This window comes from Monocercomonoides exilis (genome assembly GCF_001643675.1).
Source record: "Monocercomonoides exilis strain PA203 chromosome Unknown scaffold48-729018, whole genome shotgun sequence".
Classification (NCBI taxonomy): domain Eukaryota; phylum Preaxostyla; order Oxymonadida; family Polymastigidae; genus Monocercomonoides; species Monocercomonoides exilis.
Window position 1 is genome coordinate 550,938 of NW_027150593.1, and position 15,872 is coordinate 566,809.

Consider the following 15,872-nt stretch of genomic DNA (forward strand, 5'->3'; position numbering starts at 1 on the left):
TATTTGTGGAATTTGATGAATTGAATGGAGATTGGTTTAAATTTGAGTGATGATAAGATTCATTTGGTAAATGTAGCAACAGGGTTGGAGTACAAAATAATAAAGCTACAATAAAGAACTTAAAATCAAAAAAATGCATTTTTGCCGTTATAAAAGAGAAAATTGCTAATCATTTTTCTACAACTGAAATAAATATTTAGGGATTTGATAATTATTTACGCTTTTTGTCTTTTGGACTTTGATAATAAAAAAATAGACAATGATAAATAATATGAAGACTGTGAGAAAATACGGAAAATTATTTCTTGAACAAAAAATAAAATTTTATATGAATCACGCACTTTGCTTTATCTGATCTTCAATAAAGAATTATTTTTAGTATATAGCACAAAATTTTAGCAATTAAAAAAAATAATATAAAATAATAATAATCAATATAAGATCAGTTTCAAACTTTTTCCGAAATTTGAAAATTATAAGTCAGACATTCTCTATCAAAAAAAAATTTTTTTTTGAAAAAGAAAACATATGAGAAAAATATCAGAAAAAGCAAAGTGGAACTCAATTCATAAAGCAAAATTTATTGAACCAAATTATCTCATTCAAAAAATATTTATTCTGTGAAGATTATAAATGCTTATTGACAAAACAAAAAAACACAACATTGGATGTCTATAAAAAAATTTATTGAAAGTTTCAATGAGTTTGTTGAGAATTCTTTTAAAAAAATCATTAAATTTTAATTATTTTTAAATTTTTTGAAATCATTTTTTTTTAGAAAAATTTGACACATCATATTTCACAATTATAAAATTCAAAAAAATTTTTAATTGCTATTAAATACTGGTTAATGTACTTGTGAAATTTGAAGATTTGGGAGATAATTTTTGATTCAAAAGCTGAAAAATGTGCAAAATCTGCAAAGTTATCAATTCAGATTTTTCAGAATATTTTTCTGTGTATTTGTTATCGAAAGTTCACATTCGTTTTGTTCACATGTGTAATTCTTTTTGAAAAGTCGCAAGTGTTTAATTTTCAAACAAATCAACAATTTCATATTTTGCTCAAATTTTTGTTGGCATACACCAAAATTCACTTTTATGGAATCTATTTCTGGATAATGCTATTTCAAACATTCTTGAGGAGATTTCTGAGCTGAAACAGAAATTTGAGCAAAATATGAAATTTTTGATTTATAAAAAAATTAAACATTTGCGGCTTTTCAAAAAGAATTTCTCACATATTTTTCTTTCCACATGTTAAAATTTAATTGAAAAGTGTCCTTTTGTACAGTAAAGTTCGGTTATAATCACCTCGGTTATTATCAAGACCGCGAATAATCACATTTTTTCGTGAATCAAAAAATTTGGCAAATTTTCGTGTGTAATTTCATCGGTTGTAATCAAGCCAAAATCGCGAATAATCACAATTTTTTATTTGTAATGGGATTTTTGATATTTAGTTCTTTTTTTTATCAATAAAAATAAATAAATTGAGATAATATTAATTCTCAATTAATGAAAATGTTTTCAAATAAAAATACATAGTGATTAAAAATAGATTAATATTTTGAACCCAAAATTGTTTCAAAAAATATCAAAATGATGGAAAAAACAATAAAGCAACAGAAAAGAACTCAGCTATCTTTATTACAAAAATTGGATATTATCAACCATCTAAAGAAAACACCTCCCACTCCACGAAACAGCATCTGCTCTGATTATCATGTTGATCCTTCAACAATTACAAAAATATGGAAATCGAGAGATTATATTATTCAAAAGGCTTCTGAAAATGCAAAACCAAATGAAAAAATAAAAATTCGTGCTTCAACTTATACTGAAATTGACAAAGCATTGATTATCTGGTTTAGGCAAATTTGATCAACAAATCCATCGTTGCCAATAAATAGCAATCTTTTAATAGAAAAAGTAAAGTCCTTTGCAGAAGATTTTCATTTGGATATTCCAAAAGAACATATGTGGAAAAGTTGGATTGACAGATGGAAAAAACGTAACAATATCACATCAATAAAGATATCTGGAGAGGTCCTTTCAGCTGATGTATCATCTGCAGAAACTTGGATAAAACAGACTCTTCCAACAATTATTTGCGAATTTGGCGAAGAAAATGTTTTTAATGGAGGTGAATTGGGTTTGTTCATTCACGAATTAATTAATAGAACATTCACAGAAGGTTCAGAAAAAGCTGTTGGGATGAAAACACATAAAGACAGAGTCACAGTGTTTTTGTGCGTAAACATGACAGAAGAGAAAATTTCACCTTTTGTGATTGGAAAATCGAAGAATCCGAGGTGTTTCAAACGAAAACATTTACCAGTCAATTACACCCATTCCAAATATGCATGGATGAATATGATTTTGTTTAATTATTGCTTGAAATTGCTAAATTCGAAAATGGCTTCAATGAACAGAAAAATAGCATTGGTTGTGGATAATTGCACGGCACATAGTTTGATTTCAACAGATTTTTCACATATTTCCTTGTTTTATCTTCCACCGAACGTCACTTCAATTATTCAACCTCTTGACGCTGGAATAATAAAAACATTCAAACATTATTTCAAAACCTCTCTGCTTCGAAAGAAATTAGCGAAGACAGAAATGAAAGATGATACAAGAATTGATTTATTTGAAACTATGAACATGATTTCAAAAGCTTGGAATGACGTTAAAAAGGAAACAATTGAGCATTGTTTCGAACATGCAGGATGGAAGAATCTTAAGGAACCAAGGAAAGAATTATCAATTATGAAAGAAAGTGAAATGAGTGAATACACAGATCTGTTTGAAAGAGTGAAAAGTCAAGACAAAAGCTTTGAAAATGAAACACTTGAAGATTTTTATACAAATGATGATAATTCAACAACGAGAGAATCTCTTTCAGATACTGAAATTGTCAACTTTGTGGAAGAAATAATAAGAAATGAAGAAAAAGATGACAATTCAAGACCTTCAAAAGAAAAACTTGAAAATCATAAAGAAAAGGTTATCAGCACAACTGAAGCGTTTCATCAATGGAAATTTTTGAAACCATATTTCGAAGAAAACATCGAATCACCAAAAACTTTCTCTGCATATGAAGAAATTGATTCATTCATGGACAAAATTGCAACAAAACGTTTGATTCAAACAACGATAACAACATTTCCATGCCTTCAGCCGTGCACAGAAAAAAGAAAAAGAACAGATAGCGAAGAAGATTACACACTTGTTAAAGGAGATAAAAAAATCAAAACACTTTAAAACGTTTTGCGATTTCATGTTTATTTGTTGCTTCATATTAAGATTATGAATCTTTCAATGCAACATTTTTTTCACTCAAAATATGAATATCTTTTTCACCATTCTTTCAATATGATATTGAAAAAATGAATTTTGCATTTTCTCATTTTTGCAAACATGGAATTAGTTTTGTTAAATCAACTTGAAATAACCCAAGTTCCAAAAAAATCTGACAGCAGCTTACAGGATACGATCCATCCTGTGCCTGCTGCGATCTTATCTCAGAATATCACTCAGATCTTCAACAGCGATCACACCAGAAGCGAGTGAAAACCTATCTTCTGTGGCTTCAGTAATCGCTGCATCTTCATTGATGGCTTCAATGTGAGCTTTATCCGAAGCATATGTTCCATTTTGAAATCCTCTTGTTCCAGCAACTTAGAAAATGTGCTCATCAACCGCTCCATCGCTGGAGATCACACTGGCACAGGCAAACCAACAGATCCAGATAACACTTCCCCCTTTCTCCCGGTATCTTCTCAAGCCACTCCGACCCTTCTCTGTCTACGCTGTCTGTCGTTTGCTTAAGATGCATGCACAACAGCTGAGCAACAGTCACCTTCCCTTCAACTTCCCTTTTCTTTTCTCCTGTTTGAATTCCCGGAGACATACTGTCATCATGATCTCTCTCTTCGGACCGTCATTCATTGACACCAAAATCCTCCTCTGCATCCTCCTATACTCCGCCTCAACTTCTGTTCCTCGTCCTCTTTATCCTCGCTCCATCACTCCATATCGCTCCTTTCTCCTCTGTCCTTCCTTCACTTCCCCTTTCAGATTTTCCACTCCGCATCTTCTCTTCCAGCTCCTTCACCTTCACAACCAGCCACTCCACTTACACTTCAAATGCAACCTACATTTTCTTTTGCTCTTGTTTTTTTGCGCAAGTGCCATCTACTGTTTCCCAATCACCTCATTGAATATCTCTTTCTTCTGGCTTTTCGTCTGCAGCTGCATTTTCGATTGCACAATCAGTTTCTTCGTTTTCTTCAACATCTTGTTCGTCATCATCTTCTTCACTTGTATCTTCTCTTCCACATCAGCCAGACCTCTCTCCTCCACAACTGTTAGCTTTTCTCACAACACACACAAAGTTCCACACTTTCGCAATAAATCTCTTTCCATGGGGTTGGACAAAAACATCGCAACGCAGCCATCGCCACTGCTTGCTGCAAATCATTCATCGTACTTTTCTCATAGTCCAGAAGGCAAAATCAACAAAGTCGAAGACAAAACCTTTCCGAAACCCTAATATGCAAACAAAGAAAGCTTGGGAAGCTTCGTTCCCAACCGTCCAGCGAACTCTCGGTGTCCACACTCACCAACACACACAACTGCGTCTTCCACTTCTTCTCCTTCTCAATCTCAACATCTATAAAATCGACCTTCTCCTTCATTGCAACAAGTTTCTCATTCAGCTCCTTCACTTCTGCGATATCCTTCTTGCTCATCTTCAAAATCTTCCTCTCCCGCATCCGGATGATCTTGTCCTTCTCCTGCAGACGCTCTGCCAGCTCGTTCGTATGCTTTGTTATCCGTTTATTATTTCAAATCTTCTGAAGCAGCATATTTAACTCCAAATACCTCTTATTCATCTACGACTTTGCTTCTTCATGGTTTTTCTAAACTTCAATTCATCCTCCGCATTATTTTCCTTCGTCTTCTTCTTCTTCTTCTTCCTTCCTCTGCCCCTTCTCGCTCTTCCAGCACCACAAGTGCAATGGCTGCTGGAGGCAGAACTGCATCCTCCATTCACATTCCAACCATCCACAGCCCTTTTTCCATTATTTCACACACTTTGTGCCCTGCAACACCTCTCCCCATCACTTCGTCATCCAGCTTCACCACCACACGCCTCGACTGCAACGATCGCCATATTTGCAGCGACATGTCAAACAGACCGTAGATCAACGAGAAAGCATTCACGTCTGGTGCTGCAAAGATCCGCTTGCTCCTCGACTTCGTGCCCACCGACGCTGCAAGCGACGGAAGCTGCACCACCAGCGTAACCGAAAGCATAGCCAAAAGTGCGACAATCCAGGCTCAAGCAACACCTCCACACATCACCCCCAACAGCGCGACAATATATAACCGCACAGTCTGTTGCTCCCTCAGTTTCGAAATCTTTTGATTTTCAAACACTCCAGCCGCCTCTCGATATCGTCCATCGCTCCTGCCGAATTGTGTGATGCTGCTGCCACAGAGTTATCCGAAGGGTCAATCGCAGGTGCTGATGATGACTGCTCATTCTCTGAAGATTTCTTCTCTTCGCTTCTCCGCCTCCGAAATGGCGAAGTTGATCGGCGTGCTGCTCCAGTTGAAGATAACGAAGAAGATGAAGGCACAAAGCAAAAAGATGACAACTGCACTTCGACAGCAACAAGAAACTTTTTCGGATACCACACCACGTCTACCTCCAGTCCCACAAGCGAAACAAGCACAACGTCCACATTCGGATCAGAATGATCGACTGATTGCGAAAGCTCATAGTTTTCAAGTTGAAAAAAAAGATGAAACAGGATCACTTCAAGGGATACGTTGAAATGAGAAGCGGAAGAAGAATTTGGAGATGAGGTTAATGGCTAAATTGAATCTGGATAAAACATTTTCTTTGGTGAAATGTCAATGCTCTTTACAAGCTTTAGATAAAATTAACTTATGCGTGCCTATTGAATGCCTGATTCGTTCGTTCCAGCCGAGTGATGACTGATGAATGTGAACATGCTTGCTCTGCTTGACAATGTCCCACTCTTCGCATTGCTATCTCTGCAACTCAAGACATTTCTCCTCCCGCTCGGTTTGAATCTTTTCCAGCATTTGCAAGAACCAATGTTTTGTTAGAAACGTCTTTTATCTTCTTTGAATGACTTTCGCTCCTTTTCATTTCGATGATTCTCGATGATATCGGTACTTTGCCAGCCACGTCCGCACCACTGACTGAATGGCAGTGGCTGCTTTGTCTTCTCTCTTTCCTTGTTTCAAGCGCTGCCCAAGCTGCCTCAGACACTCCATCATCATCTTGATGTTCACAATGTAGCTCAACTTTTGCTCTTCTTTCAGATGTGCATTTTCAGTGTGAGTGGAACGATGTGTTTCAGAAGACGATTGAAGTTGAGAAAAAGCAGATGAAGGAGAAGAATCAGATGAAGGTGAGGAAGCAGATGAAGTGACTATGGCATGGAAGAAGAAGAAAAAGAAGAAGAAGTCAAGGCATTTAGCGATGAAGTCACATTCAATTCGCTGATAGTAAATTCAGAAAGCTTCTTTCCATCAACAAACAGAATGTTCAAGGCATTGTCTTCTTGCACAGTCCTCGAATTTGATAAGTTCTTCCTTTATTCTCGTCCAGCAATATTTGCGTATGTGCGAGCAAATGGTTCGAATTCTAGGGTGTTAACAACAATTCGAATCTTTTTCATTGCAATGAAATGCCAAAAGAATTCATCCACAAGAGCCAAATGACTAAACTTTCTGAGAAGGTTCTTTCTCCGTTGGAGATGACTCTTCTTGACTCTTTGTTCATTCATTATCTTATAGAAACTTTTCTTTCAGTTCCCAAATAATGATGTGAATTTTCATATGAAACAAATTTTGATGAAACTTCAGGTTGATGAAAATGAGTGGATGATGTTGAAGAAGGCCTCTCGGTTCTTTTATTTATAATTTCTTCATATAAATCGTTGTTGTGCACATCTTCTTTATGAAATAAACTTACAGCAATGAAAGTTTTAGACTTTCTAATATCTTCTTCGTTCACTGATTGTGGTTGATATTGAAAATGGTTATTGTTTGTTTTTTTGATAGCCCAGCTAGCCTTCGTTTCCTCTTTTCGTATTTTTGCGACTGTTTTGCTGTGAAGATTATCTTGTTCCAACAATTAAGTTGCCTTCCATGAATCAAACGGTTGATTTTGACAGATACAGAAATATTAACATTCCATGTGGATTCACGTCTGTAGAGTTTTTCAGATTATCAGATTTCATAAATATTGCTTTGAATAATTCAATGTTTCACCAAAATAATGGAAAGAAATGTGCTTTCACTGATAAAGTTAAATCCAAAAAAATGATCGTTAAAAATTGGTTAGAAACCGCACTTTTTGAATTTAGCACACATTTGATTCACATTTTGTTTGATTTTTGAGCAACAAATAAAACCATAGAATCATTAAAAATATCTTAACAAAAATATAATGGGTACGGTCAGATCAAAAAAGATCGGTTATAATCAAGTTCGGTTATTATCACAAAAAATCGTGCAAAATCGAATGTGATTATAACCGAACTTCACTGTATAATAATTAAGTGAAAATAAAAATATCATTTTTTCATCCAATTTTCATTCCATCTCACAAATTTTCGCTGGAATGGAATGAAAATCTTAACAATGTTATCATTTCCATTTTTGTGAAGTTCAATAAGAAAAACAAAAATTTGATCAAAGATGAAAATTATTTTTTTTTTGCAAAATAAACAAACTCAACTTTTCTTTAAAGAATTTTACCATTTCTATTTCGTTTAAGTTTTTTAAATGATCGTCACAGTTGAGTGCATTCGTTTCATTTTCCGATGTGAAATAAAAATAAGTTATTAATCAAAATTTTTAAACTTTGGTCTTTGGTTTTTTTGTCTGTCGTTTCATCAAAAATGAATTATCTCAAATTTTCACTTCGATTTTCGTCCATGCAAAATTATGTTTTAATCTGTTTTTCAAGTCAGAAAGAAATCCATGTTCAAATGAAAATTTTCAGATGGATAAATTCGTTGTGAATCTCAGATGAAAACATGTGTGACTTTATGACAATCGACAGACAAAATATTTTTTCTGACGGGCTAAGATACAATTTTCACGAATGAATCTGAATTATGAAAACATTAATTTTTCAATGCAAATATTAAAAAATTTAATTCTAATAAGCTAAGAATAAAAATACGTTTTTCAACAAATACACCACAAATAATTCTAATTCAAAATAAAATAATTCAATTTCGAAAATAATATTTGACAGTATATGGGTGATTTTTTTTGATATCATAAAAAAAGATCAAAAATCGAAAAAATAAAATTTATAGTGGTATTTATTGATCAAAGAGAAAAATTGATTTTTTGCAAGTATTTAACTTTTAATTCTGTAATATATGTTTGATTTATTGTTATATTTAAAAAAAAACATACCTTTTTTCATTAAAAAGAATTTTTTGATCAAGTTTCAAAAAAAATTGAAAAACCAATATTTAAAAGGAAAATAGATATTTCTAAACTGGAAAAACAAAACATTGAGAAGAAAAAATTTGTAAAGAAGAACAGAAAAGAAGATAAGAAAACAAAATTATGAAACCAATTTATAAATAATAGTTATTTCTCTTTTTTCTTTTCGTCTTTGAATAGCTAACAAATTTCCTTTCCTTTTATTCGTTTCAGCAGCTTCATCAAACATAAACAGAAGAATTGGATAATTTGATTAAGCAGAGCTCAACAGCTGGCTCCTCCTCATCGTTTTGAATAAAATTGTTATCCTCAATGGAATTGATGCTGATGCCTGTGGCAGACTCCAACAGATCCCATGCGCAACCATCGAGCATGCCCTCAACGGCTTCATTTCCCTCCTCCAAGACGCTTCCCTCACCCTCCTCACATCAACATTTGTTCCTCTTCAAACACTCACTTTCAGCGCGGTTGACACCATAATCACAGGAAATGATGAGCTTTTTCCGATTTAATTAAAATTTCTTCCATTTTCCATATCATTGAAAAATTCTTGAGCTTTCATCGCTTCTTCAACTGAAGAAAATATCATCACTAATTTTTTCAAAATCCTTAACGCCAGCTCAAAAAAAAAATATTTCTTTGAAATTTCTTCATCTATTTTCTCTTCTTCATCAAATGAAAATTCGGTTCATGAAAAAAGATTCATTGCTGTCGTATCTTCAAAATACATTTCTTCAACCATAGCAACAATCTCTTCAAAAATATCTGTTTCTTTTGTTTCACTGATTCCAACTTGCCTGTTGGCTGTCGAAGCTCTTATCTCATTGAATTGTCCTTCAAATATTGATTTTCCAATAAATCGCTTTATCTTTGTTTCATCTTCGATGACTCATTAAAGGTCTATCGCGTTGTAAAATCTCTCCAAAACTATCCCTGCAACTGTTTGCTCAAAAAAATCTTTTTACACCTTGTTCATTCAGCTTCATGATATTCTTTCATCTTCCAAATGAAAAAAAGTCAGATTCGATTTTCTTGTTGAGTTCCATTTACTCAGCTTTTCTTTGTCCATCATAATATCTCTTCAATTTTCATAAACTTAAGATGATATTCTGTGATTGAAAAAGCATTCATTTTTTGCGTCCAAATAGCAACGATAGATGATGTCTAGCACTGAATTCGATAAGAGTTGAATGAAAAAGAAGTGGATGAAGAAAGAGCAGGCGGTGAAAGTGAAAAAAGTGGTTCAGGAATAGCAGGAAAAGCAGAAGAAAGAAGTTCAGTTTGGGACTGCAGTGAAGGAGATAAAAATGTTCTGAGAGAAGAAGATTGAAGTTGGATGTTCATAAAAAAGGATGAATCGACAAGCGAAGAAGTGCAGTTAGAGGGAGGTTGAAGAGAAATATTCTCATTTGAAGCAAAATCATCAGCTGAATCAAAAGGCGCTACCAAATTGAGTGAAGGATATTCTTCATCGAATCCGCCGCAGTTGAATTCTGCAAAGCGGAGAAAGATACCAATTTTGAGAATGAAAGCGCATCTCTTCTTCCAGGCACGTTGTTCTAGCTGAATGTTCTTATCCCTTTCTCCTTCTGAAACATCAGAGGTGATCCTTTCCCTGCTCATTTCCTTCCCTTCCTGTGTGTCACATCCGCTTCCTCTTTGAACGGCCACCATCCCCTCCACTTCATCCCCCTTCCTCTTCTCAACTCCTCCCTGCTCTGCCTCAGACCACTCTTCAGTGCACTCATCAGATCCAACCGCGTTCTTGTCTGCCTCGCGTCGACTGCTGCACACACAGGCACCTTCCGCATCTTCCACGCAAATTGCCCGTTTTCCTCGCTTTTGAAACGCACATAACGGCAGGGCGCATCCAGTTCATCGCTCAAATCTTCCAGGTCAGAATTAGCGAGGTCATTCAGCATGCAGTCCAATTTCAGCTCTCTTGTCAAAATTGGCGTTTGGCTTTCTTTCGTCTCTTGTTACTCCTCGCTTGCCACATTATTCTCTTTCTGGTTGGTCGGCGTGCCTGTCTCAAGATGTGGTTATAATACTCCTTGGATACTGCTAAACAGATTCTTGTCCTTTTCCTCTATCTTCTTCACCAATTTCTCCATTTTTCTGCGCTCTCGCTCTTCTTTCTCATTCCTCTTCTTCTGTATTTCCTGTTGTTTCATTAGCCGAAGTAGGTTTTCTGTCTGATCATCAGATTCCAATGAATTAAACGTGATTTTCGCCTCTTCATCATCCACTTTCCCTTTCTCATTCTGAAACTCATCTTGCATCGCCCTTGTCACTTCTTTGTTCAAATCTTTCATCCCCATCGCACCCAACGTCACCCCTCCTCCTCCTCCAATTCCTCCTCCTCCAATATCAGGTGACAGCGGAGTTAAAGGTGCGCCAACAGCTCCTCTTCCCATCTCCATCTCTTGGCTGTACGCAATCAACGCTCTCCCTCCGACTCCTCTTCATCCACCGTCCATTCGCTTCCCTCGTGAAAAGTGTTTTGTCCAAAGGCATCTCTTGCTGAAGAATATTGATTAGGCTGCGGAGAAGGTAATGCTATTGTGTTCTGTTACTACTATTTTTGCTGGACTTGTGATGAAAGTGGCTCTGTTTTTGACTAGACAGTCGTTTCACGTTTTTTATCATTTTTTTATTGATTCTTTGGCATTTGCACTCTTTTCTACTTCCGTTTGATTATATTTGCTTTTGAAACAACTGCTTTGGGGTTGTTCATTAAATCCTCCAAAATCACTTCTTTTCCTCATCTTTTCCATCATCTTCATCTCCTTCAACTTCTTCCTTGTTTCCATTTTTATTAAAAGAATTATTCCATTCTTTCTCTTCTTTTCTGTCTTCTTTGCCATCTCCCTCACTTTTTGCAGCATTTTCATAAATTCCTGGTCTTTTTATCGACTAGTCAATCGGCGCAGGAGAAAGCAGCAGGTTTGCTCTTACCATCAAAAGCACCTCATTCACAACAGAATCTCGTTAAAGCTCAAGCGCCTGGTTATATCTTCGCATCAACCTTTGTTTCTCTCTCTGTTTGTGTCTCTTCTCTCTTTCCTCTTCTTCATCACTGACTGTGGCGCTGTCGCAAAGGCATTCACTATCTTCATTTTTCTTCGTTTTTTTTTTCAAAGATTCTCTTCCAATCAATGATAAACTCTCGTTTTCTTCTGTTTTTAATTTATTTTCATTTTGATCATCATTGTTATCTCTATTTTTTGTAGATTTTGATTCCTTCCTCATCTTAATCAGTTCTCTAATTATTCTCTCCTCTCTTCTCTCGTTCCTTGCTTCTCTCTTTCTTTCCTTCGCTCTCTCTCTTTCTCTCTTTCTCTTCTCCAGATTCTCCGCATACCGCTCCACCATCCGAAACTCTGCAAACAGCGGCAGCGCCTCAAATACATCGGGAGGGAGAACAAAATATTGTCTTTTCCTTCTTCTTCCGAACTGCAATCTCATCATCCTCGTCTGCTGCTCTTCGCTTGTCAGAAATCTGTTTCAAGAAGAGCGAAGCAATGAGGAAGAAGAAGAGGAGGAGGAAGAAGAGGAGGAAGAAGAAGAACGTGAAGCGCCAGAAGCAGCAGCCACTTGTGCACAGCGGTTGAGAAAGCGTCGGCGGAGGAGAGGATGCATTGCTCTTATGCGGCGAGCCATAGCAATTTCAGAACGATGAGGTGGTTTTGGATGGAGAGAGAGGTCGGTTACTGCTGGAGAAGATGAGGAAGAGGAAGATGAAGAGGAGGAAGATAAAGATGAAGGAGAGGGTGAAGGAGATGATTGAGGAAGAGAAAGAAAAGATTCATTGGGCAATGAAGAAGGAGATGTACCTGTTCCTGTGCCAACACCAGCAATTGAATGTGTCAAAAAGGTTTATGTTGAATTTTGATTGCTTTTTCTCAGTCTTTGTCTTTGAGGCACATAAGACGAATTCTGAAGAGTTGCTTCTTGTGGTGGAAGGATCACAGGAAGCGGCAGACGCGGCGCATGTTTTCTTTTGAAGTCTCCGATGTTTTCGTCAATTTCTGCTTTTTCAGCTCTTTCTTGTGAAGAATTCAGTTCTGACTGTTCGGATGAAGAGGAAGATGAAGATGAGTCGTTATTTTCCTTTCTTTCTTTTGGAATTAGTCTACTGCTGTTTTCGATGATGATGTTGAAGAATCAAAAGAAGAAGAAGAAGAAGTTGAGATAAAACAACATCTTCTTATTCATTTCCTTCTTCACCATTTTCACCATCTTCTTTTTCATAACCGCTTCCTTCTGTTCTATCTTCATATTACGTTGTACGCTCAAATGAATCAAAAAAAGATAGTTCTGATTCAAATTATGCATCCAAAAGTCTTTTAGTGTCGAAATCCATTCCAATGAGCGAGAAAGAACAATAAAAAAAGAGAAGGAGAAGAAGATAAAGCAGAAATAGAGATAGAAATAGAAGAAGAAAATGATGTTTTATCTGCATTGCTCCGCAGATATCTCTTTGTCTTCATCTTCAGTCTTTTCAATTTCTCTTCCTTCTTTCTCACTTTTTCTCTCTCCTTCTCTCTCTCATTCTCTAACATTATCTTTCATTATACAACCGCCAAGTTATTAATGAATGTCTCATTTGTGAACAATAATTTCTTCAACTCATCATCCGACGCTGCTGAAAGTAATAGAAGAAAAATGTTGCAAAAGACTCCATTTTACTGTTTGTTATATTTTTGTTTAAAAATTCCTGCACTTGAAATGCCCAGCAGCAGTGGTGCAAAATTTGGAGAGAGGAAGGAAGAAACAACTTTTTTGATTGGGAAACGGGTTATAGACGTTAAAGAAATTGAATACGATGTGCAGAATTGAGTGATCTGTCCATTGATATCCCTTCGGCAGGAGGAGTACATCAAAGAAGAAGAAGAACGTTGTGATGAACTTGAAGACATAGATGATCTGCAAGAATTCACATATTGATGGCTCGTGGCAGCTCTATTTGTGCTTGTGATGTTACACAAAAAAGATATTTTATCTGTTGAGGATATTTGAGGAAAGAGAGCATTTGGTGGAAGCTGAAATTATTTTTTGAGGCAAAGTGAGAAAGAAGAGAGGAGGAGAAGGAGATCTGTGGTGTTTGAACGGAGTGTTATTCACAGAAGATATGGAGTGACAGTTAAAAGAGGAGAACTTTTATTTGAAAGAGGAGATAATTCCTGCATTTTGCGACGCGCACGTGACTTACTCGAACAAGGAAACTACAAAGCTGTTTGTGGATAACTGATTTGAGAAGGAAGAAGAAGAAGAAGAAGTTGACGAAGAAGAGAAGAAATGTTTAGTGGTCTGTGAGAAGAGGAAGTCTCGTTTCATGTGGAATGAACAGTCAGCCGCAACACAATGACAATAGTAGAAGCCAAATGAACAGAAGAGGGTTCCCGGTTCAGTCTTTTTCATCAGCTCTGACTCCAATGATGATAGAAATGATGTGAAGCGACTGTGGAAGAGACGCGTCGCCCAATCAAAGAAAAAGAAGCTGTATAAAAAACATGAAAAGAGGTTGTTCATATGTTTACGTATCAATTAATAGAAAAAAATTAAAATAAGAGTTTGAAAAAGTTTAAAATAGAAAAACAAGAAATATGATAAAAACAATAATAACAATAAGATAAAAATATGACAAACATTATCAAGTCAGGAATAGCACCTTCATCGTATCTTGTACAGAGCTTATTAGCAATTGTTTGAATGAGTCCAATCTGACTGGAAAGATTGAATGAATCGGTGATTTTTATGTAGAGGGGGCCCAAACAAAAAATTCGATGAAGATTGGAAATAAACACATCATATAATGACCGATTCGGCCAAATCACAAGAAAAAGATGAAGTTCATAATAAATGATGGAAAAAAGTTCAGAAAATTTCAAAAATTGAAAAAAAATATATTTAAAAATAAATACACAATAATTCTTTGTAATAATTAAAAGAAAAATTCAACTCACACCATATCATTTCAATTCTTCGTTATTGCCGAAGTCGATATGAATGGAATTCTTTTCTTTTCAAAAACCAAGCTCAAAAATTTTGCACCCTTCTTCTTCTTTTCTGCTTTCCTGACCTCCCTCTTCTTCGAGAAATTCGGCAATATTGACCTGAAAAACACAAAATTTACCTGAAAGATAGCAGCATTCACTCACTGAACTCGCAATGCTTGCTGCTCTGCGCTCGCTCAACTTCGACTCTTCTCCAAACTCCTCCTATGATGTAAATTATGTCTTTTTTTCGATCGCAATCCTCTTTGGCCGTATGATATTCTTTTTTGTCAGCGTTTCTGCCCCATTCGACACAAACAGCGAAAAATCCAACGCAGACAAATTGATCCCACTGATGTTTCCATTTCCCCCTCTTCCTCTGCTGCTTCTTTCACATTCATCAGTAACTGGTCTGCGTGTTGTGACTCAAATATAACCTCACGAAGCTTACACATTCTCTTCTGTTGTATCCTCCCAGGCTGCGCGGATAACAGTGCAGGTTTAAGAACTTTGCAAGGGGGTCCGCACCTAAAATGAGCAGGTCGTTCGTCGCCCACTTCTCATCGACAGTGAGTCTGCCGTCATAAACAATCCAGTTCTCGTTTAGCACATAGAAGAGGTTCGTGTCCACGTACCGCACCGCACACAAAATATACAGCGCGCACTCGCTGTTCACCTGAAGTATCCTCGTCGGCTTCTCCTGTCACAGCCCACAGAACAAGTTCATAGCGTGCTGTGGATCGGACGAAGGGTGTGGGGCAAGCACAAGAGAAGAGATATCTCTGTTAACATGCTGAGTATTCTTCGCAAACTGTGTTTATGGAAGATGTTGACCTTTACCTCTTCGTCATCTGCCTCGTCCCGCTTGTCAAACATCCTTTAAACCACAGACACTCTTGACGCGCCTTCCTCTCCTCCTTTCCTCAGGACTCTTATTCCTTGTTCCTCATTCTTCTTCTCCTTCAGGAGCGATTGCAGATGGCAGATCTTGTCCAAGTTTCTGTTCTTTGTTTCCTCAAATCGCATCAACTTCAGCTGAATACGATTTGTGACTGGAATTAATGATATATCCTTTTTCTCCTCATTCCATTTAGTCTCCTCAGCCAGCTGTGCCGTTGTGAATTTTTTCTGTTTTTTTTTTTTTTTCTCTGTCCTTTTTTTCATTCTCTATCTCTTTTTCTGTTGCTCCTTCCACTTCCTCATCTTCCCAAATCTGTTCCATTGCCTTCCTCCTGCTCCTCTTCTTTCCTCTCTTCAGGGACCTCAGAGCATGAATCTCTGGAAGAATCTGTTTCAAACATAATATCAAATTCACGAGTTCCGATGAACTGCTGTTCGATGATCTCGTGTCTTTGGTTTT

At 36.4% G+C, this 15,872-nt stretch overlaps 8 protein-coding genes across 8 annotated transcripts; 1 reads left to right on the forward strand and 7 right to left on the reverse strand.

Annotated features, from left to right (window-relative positions):
• Window positions 1–2,660: 2,660 nt before the first annotated feature.
• MONOS_6903 (uncharacterized protein) lies at window positions 2,661–3,266 on the forward strand (the record flags this gene model as incomplete). Its single annotated transcript, XM_067877179.1, has 1 exon — window positions 2,661–3,266. The coding sequence occupies one exon, from the start codon at window positions 2,661–2,663 to the stop codon at window positions 3,264–3,266; it is 606 nt and encodes a 201-aa protein (XP_067721271.1).
• Window positions 3,267–3,521: 255 nt separating this feature from the next.
• On the reverse strand, window positions 3,522–3,915 carry MONOS_6902 (uncharacterized protein; the record flags this gene model as incomplete). The annotated part of the gene is made up of 2 exons (XM_067877178.1): window positions 3,522–3,669; window positions 3,728–3,915. 2 exons carry the CDS (start codon window positions 3,913–3,915, stop codon window positions 3,522–3,524), a joined length of 336 nt encoding a protein of 111 aa, XP_067721272.1.
• Window positions 3,916–5,057: 1,142 nt separating this feature from the next.
• Window positions 5,058–5,324, reverse strand: MONOS_6901 (uncharacterized protein; the record flags this gene model as incomplete). The annotated part of the gene is made up of 1 exon (XM_067877177.1): window positions 5,058–5,324. The coding sequence occupies one exon, from the start codon at window positions 5,322–5,324 to the stop codon at window positions 5,058–5,060; it is 267 nt and encodes an 88-aa protein (XP_067721273.1).
• A 92-nt stretch (window positions 5,325–5,416) lies between these two features.
• Window positions 5,417–6,323, reverse strand: MONOS_6900 (uncharacterized protein; the record flags this gene model as incomplete). Its single annotated transcript, XM_067877176.1, has 2 exons — window positions 5,417–5,887; window positions 6,237–6,323. The coding sequence occupies 2 exons, from the start codon at window positions 6,321–6,323 to the stop codon at window positions 5,417–5,419; spliced, it is 558 nt and encodes a 185-aa protein (XP_067721274.1).
• A 3,354-nt stretch (window positions 6,324–9,677) lies between these two features.
• On the reverse strand, window positions 9,678–10,936 carry MONOS_6899 (uncharacterized protein; the record flags this gene model as incomplete). Its single annotated transcript, XM_067877173.1, has 2 exons — window positions 9,678–10,352; window positions 10,565–10,936. 2 exons carry the CDS (start codon window positions 10,934–10,936, stop codon window positions 9,678–9,680), a joined length of 1,047 nt encoding a protein of 348 aa, XP_067721275.1.
• Window positions 10,937–12,020: 1,084 nt separating this feature from the next.
• On the reverse strand, window positions 12,021–12,794 carry MONOS_6898 (uncharacterized protein; the record flags this gene model as incomplete). Its single annotated transcript, XM_067877172.1, has 3 exons — window positions 12,021–12,355; window positions 12,500–12,654; window positions 12,715–12,794. The coding sequence occupies 3 exons, from the start codon at window positions 12,792–12,794 to the stop codon at window positions 12,021–12,023; spliced, it is 570 nt and encodes a 189-aa protein (XP_067721276.1).
• A 930-nt stretch (window positions 12,795–13,724) lies between these two features.
• Window positions 13,725–14,492, reverse strand: MONOS_6897 (uncharacterized protein; the record flags this gene model as incomplete). The annotated part of the gene is made up of 3 exons (XM_067877171.1): window positions 13,725–14,016; window positions 14,166–14,243; window positions 14,485–14,492. 3 exons carry the CDS (start codon window positions 14,490–14,492, stop codon window positions 13,725–13,727), a joined length of 378 nt encoding a protein of 125 aa, XP_067721277.1.
• A 467-nt stretch (window positions 14,493–14,959) lies between these two features.
• On the reverse strand, window positions 14,960–15,538 carry MONOS_6896 (uncharacterized protein; the record flags this gene model as incomplete). Its single annotated transcript, XM_067877170.1, has 3 exons — window positions 14,960–14,991; window positions 15,041–15,212; window positions 15,398–15,538. The coding sequence occupies 3 exons, from the start codon at window positions 15,536–15,538 to the stop codon at window positions 14,960–14,962; spliced, it is 345 nt and encodes a 114-aa protein (XP_067721278.1).
• Window positions 15,539–15,872: the final 334 nt, after the last annotated feature.